Raw genomic sequence first — 14,405 nt, 5'->3', positions numbered from 1 at the left:
CCCCCCCCCCCCGCCCATTCCATGAGCAACTGGCCTGTTACATTCACTCCTCTTTTCCAGCCAGATTCTATTCTCATTTCTCACGTAGCTGACAGTGGTCAGAGTCTAAGCATCAGGACTAAGATTGCTGTCGACATCTGAGTCAAACCAATTATTCTAAGGCAACAGAAGCTAAGTGCCTTGCTCTCTGGAACTGTACTGCATGGAAATGGAAATGAACAACTTATTATCAACTCCAATCCTATCATTCCTTAGTAAAATATAGGTTCTGGTGTATTGCCTCCAACATAGATGAAAAAAAGAACTGCTGAATACTTTTTATCCAAACTAGGCTCCCATCTCCAAGTTCTGGATGCTTTTCTAACACCCTGATGTTGGCTCACCTCTAACAGAGGGCAGATCAATCGATGCATCCATTTGGAAAGCTGGAAGCTACCTTCATTTCCACAGCCTAAAGCCTGTGGCTGAATAGTATGTGAGGCCTACATCTACAAAATGAACAATCTCTGAGATATGACTTATGCTCCACAACACCCAGTAGGTTCTAGTTATATGTGACCTTTTATCTGAATTCTTTCTTTGCTCAGGTTCTTCCCATCCCCTACCTAATGCATCCACAGTCTAATGGGTCCTACTGGGAGCACTTCCTGAACAGGTCATTCCTTAGTGCAGAGTCAGCTTCTAAGATTACCCAAATTAGAACAATTAATGTGTTTCACTATTCTATTAAAGCTGTTATCAAAATGCAAACTACTAAAGAACTCTGGGTGGTAGGATTTTAAATGATTTCTAGTTACTTCCTTGTATTTTCCCTCTAATCTAAAGTGTGTGTGTGTGTGTGTGTGTGTATTTCTTGTTTTTGCTAAATAATACTTTGAATGCCAGGGAAGAGTTCTTTTTTTTCTTTATGTTTTATTTAGGTATTTTATTTACTTACATTTCAAATGTTATCCCCTTTCCAGATTTCCTCCCCAGAAACCCCTTATCCTATCCCCCTCCTCCTGCTTCTATGAGGGTGTGCCCCCACTCACCCACCTACTCCCACCTCCCTGCCTTCCCATTCTCCTATACTGGGGCACTGAGCCTTCATGGGACCAAGGGCCTCTTCTCCCATTGATGCCCAACAAGGCCATCCTCTGCTACATATGCAGCTGGAGTCACGGGTCCCTCCATGTATAGTCCTTAGTTGGTGATTTAGCACTTAAAGAAATGTTCAACATCCTTAGTCATCAGGGAAATGCAAATCAAAACAACCCTGGAATTCCACCTCACACCAGTCAGAATGGCTAAGATCAAAAACTCAGGTGAAAGCAGATGCTGGTGAGGATGTAGAGAAAGAGGAACACTCCTCCATTGTTGGTGGGATTGAAAGCTAGTACAACCACTCTGGAAATCAGTCTGGTGGTTCTCCAGAAAATTGGACATAGTACTACTACCTGAGGACCCAGCTTTACCACTCCTGGGCATATACCCAAAAGATGTTCCAGCATATAACAAGGACACATGCTCCACTATGTTCATAGCAGCTTCAGTCCTTCTTAGAAGGGGGAACAAAATACTCATGGGAGCAAACACGGAAGACTTCTTAAAAGTGATCATTCATGATGTTTTCTTTCTATAAAAGGAGTTTGCTCTAGCTACTGATTATATCAGCTAACACTGCTTTTCTTTTAAAAAAATTCATTATATTTATTTACTTGGAGAGCATGCATGTGCCACTGTACCCGTGCACAGGTCAAAGAACAATGTGCAAAAGTCAGTTCTCCCACCACGTGTGTGATGGGAACTGAATGCAGGTTGCCAAGCTTGGCAGCAGGTTCTTTTACCTCTCCTGAGCTATCTCAAAGACCCAAAGCTGGGAATTCTAATCAACCCTTAATGTATTTAATAAATAAGACCCAATTCCAAAGTTTAAATAGAGACAGAACAACTGGTATATTTTTAAAATAACCTGAACTGTCTTTATTGTTGTATAAGTACATCTATACCCATTAGCCCTGGGAGAAACATTTTTCAATTCTATTTTGAAGATCCGTGCCAGTAAAACATAATCTGTCATTACTTTTAAATCTTCTTGATTGTTGTATGCTGTGACCTCTGCACTAAGTTCTGTGTTGGTGGAAAAACACAATTATTCTACTTTTCCTATTTTAGAGTAACTAACCTGCTCGGTACTCAAACGTAAACATTCCAAATCACCTCTCCAGTCTCTGACTCGAGTTTCTAACAACATATAAACATCTGCAAGTTGAAAACTGCCACTGTGCTGAAGAAATGTCCTAGAAAAGTTGATAATTGGGCAAATGGAAGCAAGACTATTAGGAGAGTTCCTCAACTTGGTTTAAAAATAATGTGCTAAGAGCCTGCTGTGAGATCATGTCTCCTAGTAATGTCAGAAGCTGCACCCATAACATTTCACCAACATGACTGCCTAAAGAGGAGCCTAATAAGGACAACACCAATAAACAGACCAAAGTGGACAGAGGAAACCCCACAAGGCCTGCATTCTACATGAAGACTCACACAATTAAGGAGTGCTGAGAGCAGAAGAAGTAGCCTCCCTCACAGAAGAGTAAACCAATTGTTTATCCAATGCCAAATGGTCAGCCCTGAACACACACATACAAGTAACATTACACAGACTGAGTGGGCTATTTTAAGGAATATATATATATATATATATATATATATATATATATATATATACACACACACATACATACATATATATGCAATAACAATTGATTAAAAAAAAGAGAACATGGATTTGAAAGAGAACAAGGAATGGTTATATTTGGGCAGTCTGGAGTGGGGAAAAAAAAGAAAGAAATCTTTCTATTATAGTCTTAAATTTTTAAAAACTAAAAAAAAAGAAAGAAAGAAACAAATGGTCTAGAAAATAATATTGTGGAGTGAAGAGACAGCTCAGTGATTGCAAACTTATGGTGTTCTTGCAGGGATCAGTTTGGTTGCCAGAATCCACACCACATGGTTCACAATTTCCTCTAACTTCAGCTCCAGCTTCAGGAGGTTAAACACCTCTGGCCTCTGAGTGTACCTGTCTTCACAGGCACATACACACAGAGACACATAAACAAAGCAAAAAATTAAGACAAAAGTTGTCTCTTACTCAATCCCATAAAACCAAAATGGGTAGAGAGATCCAGGTTGCCTTTCATTGATGGGGGAATCCTCATTTGAACCAAAGAACACAATCATTATTTGAGCAAGTATATACTCTTTTTTCTCAAGAGAGTATGTGCATCACTTTGAGTGACTTGGGGGGAAATTAATTTATTACATACAATAGAAGCCATACAATGTTGGGATTTAAACACTGAGAAAGACTACATAGGGCAGACCAGTCCCATCCACACCCACTGTCCTCTGTCCTTACTGACCATACTCATTAAACGGGCCTCTACATTCTTCTATGGCCTTATATAGAACTTTCTGTTATTGATTAATCAGTGTGTCCTAGCCTGACTGATTGTGTATCCTCAGTTATACTGAAAGGTAATCATGTATCTATGCTAGTCAATGTTGATGGTCAATTTGACAAGATTTAGAATGTTTCCTCTCAAGTGAATCTAGAGCCATTTAAGAGGAAAGTCCTTAGGATTATATAGATTAGATGGATTGTGTGAAGACATAACCTAACCTACGGTTGTACCATTCCCTGAGTGACTGAATTAGGGGAAAGTGAGCCATGCCAGCACTCACTTCTCTCTGCCTCCTCAGCAAGGATGTAACATGCCTTCAGTTCTAGCTGTCATGACTTCCCCCCATGATAACTCTGGAGGGAATACTAAAGATCAAGCAGAAAGAATGGAGCTGAAGGGTGAAGAGGTGAGCCACTAAAAGACATGGCCATTGCACTCATCAGCTCAGTGAAGCTGTGGCTACTAGAAGAAGACTACACAAGACTAGACCCATCAACCTTTCATCAGGGACAGGGAAGGGAGTCACAGGGCCCTGTTGCTGGGGGAGGGATGTTATTTCTTCAATGCTGTACCCACAGATAAGTTACCCCTCTTCCCATAAATAACTCCCCACCCACACTCATGCAAGCAACTCTAATTTAACTCTGGTTCCTACACACATTGAAAAGAAATGAAAGTAGGAGGCAGAATTTTTTCAAAAGAGAATGATATCAATAGGATAGGGTTGGGGTAACAGTGAGTGACAATGGATAGAACTTGTGGTATACATGTGTGAAACTTAAAGGATAAAAAATTAAAATATCTTTAATCTATGAACAAAGAAAAACCCTTCTCCCTCAAATGGCTTCTTCCACCAGAGTGTTTTATCATAACAAAAAATGAAATGAACATAGTCCCTCTCTAAAATTCAAAACCAAGAACTATTATTACTAATAATTCAAAGCCTGAGGAATGACTACAGAAAAGCTAAGAACATGTATTACACAGCCATACACAAAGTCTGACTCCTGCTAGCTTCCCTGTCCTTCTGAATCCTGACAGCCACATCTGTGTAGTACAGACCTTGTAAGGTTATTATGATTCTTAAATATGATAATATGTTTTAGCTATCTATATACTCAAAAACAGTAAGTACATAAGGAATGTTAAATGTTATTGCAAATGACTCATTTCTCTGTACACAGAATAACTCATAAATATTTACAGAAATACAATAAATAAATCATTTACAAAACAGGATGAAATTATTCCTATGAATACAGACATGCTCATACACACATATACACATGCATGTATGCACATACAGTTTGTGCAAAGAGTTCTCTGGCCCAATTTCTTTCTGACTCATCAATCCTAAACATGGGAGTGATAAACCAAAGTATACAGAGTGTCTGTTTCATGCCAGTAGGCTACTCAGATAAGCCACCATTTCAACCCACGCCCATTTATTCTATATATCTCAAATATGTCTGCTCTGATCATCTCTGATGATAAGGATGTAGTCACAAAGGAGACTTCGAAGCGAGTCACCCAAGGACTCTGCTCAAAATGCAAAAAGGAATAGGCTTAATGAGTGTCAGCCCTGTGGCTTATGCTGTGATCACAGAGAGTTGGCAGAGTTTCTTTTAATCCTCCCACCTTTCCCTGGGGTAGGAGAGAAAACCAAAAGCAGAATCTAAATTCATTGTCCTCCCCAGAAGGGAACCAATTTACAGAGACCATGCCATCTTTAATTGTACTCAAGGAAGATAGACAAGGCCATGTGAGACAAGAACAACTCAATGTTCACTGAAGATTTAGTGTCAAGCACCACATTTTCTCCGTGTACTCAACATCCCCCATTGTGATGTGTCTGTCTTAGGTTGGAGATCATGCCATCTCCCAGGCCTGGGAGCTTCTTAGTTGATAAAGAGACAAAAAAAAGTCCTCACTGCCATCTCATCCTCATCTTTGATCCTGGCAAAGGAGATCTACACCCAGCATCTACTGATGCAGAGATTCTAGTCTAAGTGTCATTCAGTTGCTGTGACAAACACCTAGCCAAAAGCAATATGAAGGAGGAAAGGGTTCACAGTTTGGTTCACAGCTCCAGGTTTTTGGCCATCATTGCAGAACAGTCAAGGCATGAACTTAAAGTACCACATCCATAGTAAAGAGCAGAGGGAGAGACAAGCATACCCCATGCCACCTGCTTGCTGGCTTCTGTGCTCAGCTAGCCTTACACACTCTTACATGTCAGGGCCTAGCACATGAAATGGTGCTGCCCACAATGGGCTAATTAACAATCAAAGCAACCCCCACAGACATACCCACAGGCCAACCTCATCTAGATAATTTATCAACTGAGGCTTTCTTCTAAATGACTCTAGGTTATACACATTGATATTTACAATTAAGCATCATACTACCCTCCTGTGTAATCACCAAGCTAGCTGGACCAAAAGAATTGCTGCCAGGCCTGATGCCAGACAGGAAGGAGCAATGAGGAACACAAAGATGAATTCAAGGGGATCAACCATTAGAAAATGTTGCCAGTAAGTGAAGTATACAGGAGAAAGCCTTTTCCCCTAAGCCCCACAAAAGAAGAGATTTAGGCTCTTCTTTCATTGGGATCTCTTTGAATGCCCAGTAAGTCTCTAAACATTTTGTTCTGTTCAATATTTAAAATACAGTATTCCTTTTCTTTTGAGATGTAAGGAAAAGAAAAGAACTTAAGTAAAAAGCATTTTAAAAAGATGTCTATTCTAGACAGAGCAGTTCACTCAGTATCTCTTCATAAGCCTCACATAAGCCTTGATCTGTGACCACATAGTAACACATTTTCTCTTCTTCCTTTCCCTCCCCATCTCTTCTTGTCTGTCCCTTCCTCCCACTGTCCCAGCTCCAGCTCCTCATCACTAACAAAGAATATAGAAGTAAAGCATTAACTCAAAAGCCTTGTGCCTCAAGTTTTGTTCTCCAGGACCCTAAATCAAATAGGTAAGTCATACTTTTCCTTTGCTGTCTTCTCTGTTAATGCTGGCTAGGAGAAGGATATCTGGTCAGACAGACCAGCTGAAGGCTGGAACAACTTTTGTATTGACATTCATCTGCAGTCCTTAGGATGCAGTGAGCAAAGTGGGAAGAGGAAAAATGGAAAGACAGAAGAACTTTAACTTAATCTTCTACTTCCACTCTCTCCCAATTATCTCTTACTAAGAACCAACAAATGGAATCTGAACCTCCCCATAGTTCATGTAACTACAGACTTTTGATCGGTTGACACGATGCCACTCTGTCAGAGTAAACAAACTTATTCTCATACCTTCCAGAGGTCAAAAGTAAGGTCAACTGGATAGAGGTTATAGAAAAGTGTATTTTCACCAAATCAAAGGAATTTGCTGTATTCTAATGGTTTCTAGCCAGGGAATGAACTACTTGATGTATTAATAAACGCCAGTCAAGGTATGGGCAAGTAGACATGGGTATTTTCACAGAAAACTGTTATCAGATTCTCTTCTGTGATAGTTGGACTCTAAGGACACATGTTCCTAGTACCCATGCCCTCTCACCATCCTCCTTAATGATAAATCTGAAGCAGTCAAATACAAATAATGGAATTAAGAGGAAATGATGTCACACAGCTTTGGAGACTAGGTCATAAGAAACATTGGATCTTTCACTTTGGTCTTTTGGAGGATTTATTCTGGGGGAAAGTAGTCCCCATCTACGAAATGTCTCAGATCATTACTCCATAAGAAGGTATCTACATAACCATGCATGAGGAAGGGGAGAATCTGTTTCAGTTGTCTTAGAGATGAATAAAGAAGTCATCCTAGGCATCCAACATCCTGACTTATGCAGTCATTATACGATTCTACCTCCAACAGTCAAAACATTGTGACCACATCGAGACTCCAAATGAGAACTATACATCTGACTGCATGCAACATATATAACTACAAGAGATCATTCTTTGACCACTTGTGAAGCTTAGCCCAGGGATGGTATCACCTACTCCCTTGCCTACTACCAACACATCACCTTTCCTAGGGGCTACCTGTCAACATCCCTATCCACAGCAGCTCCTGTCTCATTTTCTTTTCCACATCCTTCCCATACTGACTGCTTCTCAAGGCATGTTACCCACTTGAATGCAAGCTTGTCACACAGAAACACTGGCTAGATCCACCTTGACTCCAGCTCATTACTTCTGCCCCTCAGGGACCCACTTAAGTCAACATGCCTCACAGAGGAACACCACAAGTCTATCTTCTTTGTTCTGTGGAAACAACAGGGACCATGGATAAACTTACTCGACATTCCCGGCAGGTCTTGGTTAAAATCCGCTGGCCCTCAGCAAGAACTTTTCCTCCATAGATACATTTTGCTGCAAGAAAACAAAAACATAGTTTATGCCTAGTCATGCTATGCTACAAAATGTCCTCAGAGTCTCAGTCCAAAGCTAACAGATCCCACAGGAACATAGATTCCCTGAGTCTAAGTGATATAAACTTCATCTAATGTAAGGCATGGGAAGAGCAGCATGTAAGGCCCCTGAAGCCTTCAGCAGGACCTCAGCTTTTTGAGTATACCTCACCTTCATAGCAAAGCAAAATTAGTCGGGAAAGAAGCCAAAGGGGAAATTTGGGGTTGAACATCTTGTGGGTGGGTTGGTGGCCCTACCACTCCATTGGAGTTCCTGCCTGGGTACTTCAGGTTCCCAGGTGGCCTCTTCAGGTTCGATATCTTCAATGCTGTGAGTCACAGCCAAGGTTACCCCCATTGATTCTTGGGTGCCTCCCTTATCCCAGGTCTCTGTTTCATCCTGGAGATGCCCCCTACCTCTCCTTCCCATCAGTTGCAGATTTCCATCCATTCCCATGAACATCTGGCCATCCCTCCTGTCCCTCCCCACACTGGATCCTGAACACCCCCATTCCTCTTCCCATCTCCTCTCCTACCCAATTCCCTCCCTCCATCTGTTTTTCATGACTTATTTTATTCCCCCTTCTAATTGAGATTCAAGCATCTTCACTTGTACCTTCCTTCTTGTTTAGCTTCTTTGAGTTTGTAGAGTATACCACAGGTATACTATATTTTATGGCTAATATCTGGTTATAAGTAAATACATACTGTACATGTCCTTTTGGAACTGGGTTACTTCATTCACAAGAAATCTAGGGACAGGGGATGGAACAGAGACTAAGAAAATGGCCAACCAATAATTGGCCCAACTTTAGACCCATCCCATGAACAAGCACTAATCCCTAATACTATTAATGATACTCTGTTATGCTTGCAGAGAGGGGTCTAACATGGCTGTGCTCTGAGACACTCTACCCAGCAGCTGACTCAGACAGACACCCACAGCCAAACAGTGGGTGGAGCATTGGGACTGGAACTCTAATAGCAAAATAGGAGGAAGGATTGAGGGCCTAGAAGGGGATAGGAATTCCACAGGAAGACTAACAAAGTCAACTAACCTCGACCCTCGGGGCTCTCAGAATCTGAACAACCAACCAAAAAAATAAACATGGACTGGACCAAGGCCTCCCTGCACATATGTAGCAGAAGTTCAGCTTAGTCTTCATGTGGACCCCAAACAACTGGAGTGGAGGGGGCAGGGATGGAGGGCAATATCCAAAAAGTTGTTGCCTATACATGGGACATGGTCTAGCTGGGCTGCCTTGTCTGGCCTCAGTGGAAGACAATCTACCTAGCCTCACAAAGAGTTGATGTGCCAGGGTAGTAGGCCCCCACCCCCTCAGAGGAGAATGCGAGGGAGGATAGGGGAAGGATTGTAGAAGGGTGTGAGCAGGGATGAGGATGTAAAGTGAATTAGTAAGATAAATAGATAGGTAGATAGATTAGATAGATAGATAGATAGATAGATAGATAGATAGATAGATAGCCAAAGAGGTTTGTGTATGTGTGTGAATATGATGAATGTGTGGTGTGTGTCTGTGTGTGTATATGTGTGTGTGTGTGTGTGTGTGATGTATGTGTGGTGTGTGTCTGTAGGTGTGTGTGTGTGTGTATCTGTGTGTGCTCACAAGTACAGGTAGAAGCATGTGCATGTGTTAGCTTAATGTCAACATCAGGTATCTTCCTCTGTCTCTTTCCATCTTATTTGTTGAGACAGGGTCTCATACTGGACCTGGCTCTCACTGACTCAGGTAGACTGACCAGCCAGCAACCTCCAGGATCTGCCTGACTCTACCTTTCCAGAGCTGCCATCACATGGCCATGCCCAGCTATTTATTTGAGTACTGGGAATCTGAACTCATGTCCTCATACTTGTTAGTGTATGTACTGAGCCACCCCATCCCCCAGCCCAATCAGCATTAGTTTTGATGCAGACAGTCCTTCTATCAGGTGTGCCTCTGGGTAAAAGGCAGATGTTCTGTTCATCAAAACTTTACCCAACACTGAAGATCCCCTATGTGCTTTTTTATGATCCTGAGAGAAGAGTGACCTGAGCCCAGAAGCACTTAATCATATTCAGACAACCAAGACAATCAAGCCAACCTGGCCAATTGTGATATCAGCACCCTGGAGTAGAGGCCTTGAGAAAGGTGAGCTGTGTGGACGAACACGGAGGGCAGAAAGTGGAAGTCAGCCTTGTAGAACATTTCAAAGAGAAACAGCTCAATTTAGATTCTGCCAGGGCTCGGTCCTTGGCTTCACTTCCTGACTCATTTTAAGCATTTGCAGAATATGTCAATTTGCTATGACCTCTCTCTGATTCTACTAGATTTTTTCCAACCACTTCAAGAGGAAACAGAAAGCAAAGGTCTGATTGAACTCTTTCCTGGCTTGATAAGGGCCCTCTAGCCCCAGCTCTCTAGAGAAACAGAAATAAATACACACTTGCCTTTAGTTCATAAAAACAGCTTCACCTCTCAGGCCTTGTCTGTATCTATTAAAGTTGGGTTGATTAACTTTGGTAGTTCCCTAGACTGCAGTTCTGCAGTCTTCACATTCTCATTGAACGTTCATATTCATAAGTCTTGTAAGCACCTGCCCAGCTTGTATAGTCACAGAAAGTGAAGAGCCCAGAAACAAATGCTGTTTTACTTAACATGTCGCCTCTGAGGGTAGATGCTCTGGCATGCTGTCCAGAGCCTTGTGTGACAACTGACATATTTATACAGCTATTGGAACAGTGTTACCCAACAGGCATCAGCCAACTCTTGATCTATGCTGGGCTATGGATAGCCACTTTGTCCAAAGTCAAGCTTCCTAACTAGACCAGCCCAAATCTGATAAAGCATTGATGAAATGACACACAAAGTCCTGCCTTCCTGGGCTGACTCAGGACAACTCCAAGAGGCCATTCTGACTGAGGATCCCAGTGGGAAGAACTGATGCATCTGCTTTGAGTATCATGTCAACCAACTTCTGCTGATTCTGCTTCCTTCAGAATCCATTCTGATTCATAACTGATCCCGTGTGCCTTTTATAATAAAGTATGTGGAAATTTCCATGGCACAATGTTCCAGGTCAACGCCTGACCTGCAGCATCCCACACCACCCAACTTCACCTTCCTGCTCTCTTCTCAGTAAATGGTATCATTGCCTAACCCAGCTCCTCTTATGTGTACTTCTTACTCGATCTTGTTTCCAGTAAGGAACCAAGTTGGAGCAAGGCTTCCTGCTCAAGTTATGCTTCTCCATTCCTCACTCTGACAGTGCCTTCATTCAGACTATCAATGTCCCTCTTCTCTGGTGCTACCAAACCTCCCTGTTTTAACCTCAACCTTCCCTAGTCTGACCACAGACAACTAAAAATCATTGTGCTCTGTCAGCTTCTCCTGATCTCTCAAAACATCAAAAACTTACCAATCCCTGTGCTCTTACTCAAATATTCATACCCCATCTATATCACAGCTATTTTCTCCATCCCTCTCTCTACACCTAGCATCACATATATCCTTGTCTTCTATAGAAATGCTCAAACCTCCATTATCTACTGAAACGTCTGTCTCAGTTGGGGCTACTATTGCTATGAAGAAACATCATGACTAAAAGCAATGAGGGGAGGAAAGGGTTTATTTGTGTTACTCTTACATATCATTGTTCATCATCAGAGGAAGTCAGGACAGGAACTCAAACAGGGCAGGAACCTAGAAACAAGAGCTGATATAGATCCTATGGATGGGTGCTGCTTACTGGTTTGTTGCTTATGGCTTGCTCAGCCTGCTTTCTTATAGAATTCAGGATCACCAGTCTGGGAGTGAACACCATCCACAATGGGTTAAGCTCTCCCCTACCAATTACTAATAAAGAAAATGCCTTACAGGCTTCTCTATAAGCAGATCTTATGGAGGCATTTTCTCAATGACGGTTCCCTCCTCTCAAATGACTATAGCTTATGTTAAGCTGACATAAAACTACCCAGCATGATTGACTCTTTGTCAATGTGACACACAAGTATATCAATCACTATTAAGCCACTTTCCTTCCTTGTTCATCACTAAGATTGCATATTAACAAAGACATCACCATAAAAACATTTTACAAACTTAAATAATCCCACAACCTTAAAAATTAGAATTCTTTGAAAGTTATCTTTTTTAAAAAATCTTCTTTTTTTCTTTTTTTATTAGATATTTTCTTTATTTACATGTCATATGATTTCTGCTTTCCCAGTTTCCCCTCCAAATAAAACAACAACAACAACAACAAACCCCTGTTCTCTCCCTCCTCCCCCTGCTCGCCACCCCACCCTCTCCCACTTACTGGCCCTGGCATTCCCCTACTCTGGGGCACAGAACCTTCACATAGCCAAGGGCTTCTCCTCCCATTGATGACCGACTTGGCCATCCTCTACTATACACATGCTGCCAGAGCCATCAGTCCCACCATGTGTACTCCTTGGTTGGTGGTTTAGTCCCTGGGAGCTCTTACGGTACTAGTTACTTCATATTGTTATTCGTGCTAAAGGGCTGCAAACCCTTCAGCTCCTTCAGTCCTTTCTCTAACTCCTTCATTGGGGACCCTGTACTCATTTCAATGGCTGGCTATGAACCTCTACTTCTATATTAGTCAGGTACTGTCAGAGCCTCTCAGGAGACAGCTATATCAGGCTAGAGTGCCCTTCCTTCAGTCTCTGCTCCATAGTTAGTCTCTGCAACTACTTCCATGGGTATTTTGTTCCCCCTTTTAAGAAGGAATGAAGTGTCCACCTTTTGATCTTCCTTCTTGAGTTTCTTGTGGTTTGTGGATTGTACTTCGAGTATTCCGAACTTCTGGGCTAATAGCCACTTATCAGAGAGTGCATACCATGTGTATTCTTTTGTGATTGGGTTACCTCACTCAGAATGATATTCTCCAGATCCATCCATTTCCATAAGAATTTCATAAATTCATTGTTTTTAATAGCTGAGTAGTACTCCATTGTGCATATGTACCACAATTTCTGTATCCATTCTTCTGTTGAGAAAGATCTGGGTTGTTTCCAGTTTCTGGCTATTATAAATAGGGCTGCTATGAACATGGTGGAGCATGTACCCTTATTACATGTTGGAGCATGTTCTGGGTATATGCCCAGAAGCAGTATAGTTGGGTCCTCTGGTAGAATTATGTGCAATTTCCGGAGGAACCGACAAAATGATTTCCAGAGTGGTTGTACAAGCTTGCAATCCCACCAGCAATGAAGTAGTGTTCCTCTTTCTCCTCAACCTCTCCGGCATCTGCTGTCACCTGAGTTTTTTATCCTACCCATTCTGACTGGATGTTTTGATTTGCATTTCACTAATGACTAAAGATGTTGAACATTTCTTTAGGTTCTTCTCAGCCATTCGGTATTCATCAGTTGAAAATTCTTTGTTTAGCTCTGTACCCCATTTTTAATAGGGTTATTTGTTTCTCTGGAGTCTAACTTCTAGAGTTCTTTGTACATTGGATATTACCCTCTATCAGATATAGAAAAAAATCCACTCTTTTAAAGTCCAAAAATCTCTGTCAAATTCTAAAATATCATTTTTAAAGGTTTAAAGCCTCTCAACTAAGGGCTTTTAAAAAATCAATAATAATAATAATAATAATAGAGAGAGAGAGTAGACCTTGGGCGCCAGCTCCACAGCCAGTCACACAACACCCAGAAGAAGCTCCACTCTAAGGTGCTCTGACACACGCAGGATCAGAGACCTTGGTCACAAGATCTGCAGCCAGTCCCACAACACCCAGAGGAAGCTCCACTCCCAGGTGCTCTGACACACCCAGGATCAGAGGTAAGCAGGAACCAACATCTGTCCCAACACTGGGAATAACTGGGACCAGTGGGACGAGGCACTTAGGAACTCTGCCAACCTAGTGACTCCAGTTCCTTCCTGGTCTGTCTGGGTTAGTGTTCTGAGCAGACCTTGGGTACAAGCTCTGCAGCCAGTCCAACACACAGAGAAAGCCACACTTCCAGGTGATTTAACAAGCCCAGGATCCCAGGATCCCAGAACCACAGGATCACAGAGGCAGCTTGACTCTGAGGAGTTCTGACACAACCAGGATCACAGGAAGGACAGGCTCCTGTCAGATTTAGCAAGGGCAGGTAGCACTAGAGTTAACTAGATGGCGGGGGGCAAGCATAAGAAAATAAACAACACAAACCAAGGTCACTTGCCATCATCAGAACCCAATTCTCCAACCATAGCAAGTCCTGGACACACCATCACACCGGAAACAAGACTCAGATCTAAAATCACTTATCATGATGATGATACAGGACCTTAAGAATGACATAAATACCATCCTCAAAGAAATACAGGAGAACACAGGTAAAGAGCTAGAAGTTCTTAAAGAAGAAACACAAAAATCCCTTAAAGAGCTACAGGAAAACACAATCAAACAGGTGAAGGAAATGAGCAAGACCATCTAGAATCTAAAAATGGAAATAGAAACAATAATCTCAGGGACAGAAAACACCATAGAAAACATTGACACAACAGTCAAAGAAAATGCAAAAAGCAAAAAGCTCCTAAC

The 14,405-nt window shown here is 41.9% G+C and overlaps 1 protein-coding gene across 3 annotated transcripts in view; it reads right to left on the bottom strand.

Annotated features, from left to right (window-relative positions):
• Window positions 1-14,405, bottom strand: part of Nell1 (neural EGFL like 1) — an 839,869-nt gene that overhangs the window by 581,400 nt on the left and 244,064 nt on the right. For all 3 annotated transcript variants that reach the window (XM_031386788.1, XM_031386787.1, XM_031386789.1), the window contains exon 10: window positions 7,739-7,812. In XM_031386788.1, the coding sequence (XP_031242648.1) occupies window positions 7,739-7,812 (74 nt within the window). The remainder of the gene's footprint in view (window positions 1-7,738; window positions 7,813-14,405) is intronic.

The sequence above is a fragment of the Mastomys coucha genome, unplaced genomic scaffold (assembly GCF_008632895.1).
Source record: "Mastomys coucha isolate ucsf_1 unplaced genomic scaffold, UCSF_Mcou_1 pScaffold21, whole genome shotgun sequence".
Classification (NCBI taxonomy): Eukaryota; Metazoa; Chordata; class Mammalia; order Rodentia; family Muridae; genus Mastomys; species Mastomys coucha.
Note: the sequence above shows the minus strand (reverse complement) of the source record. Positions and strands in the feature narration are given on the sequence as shown.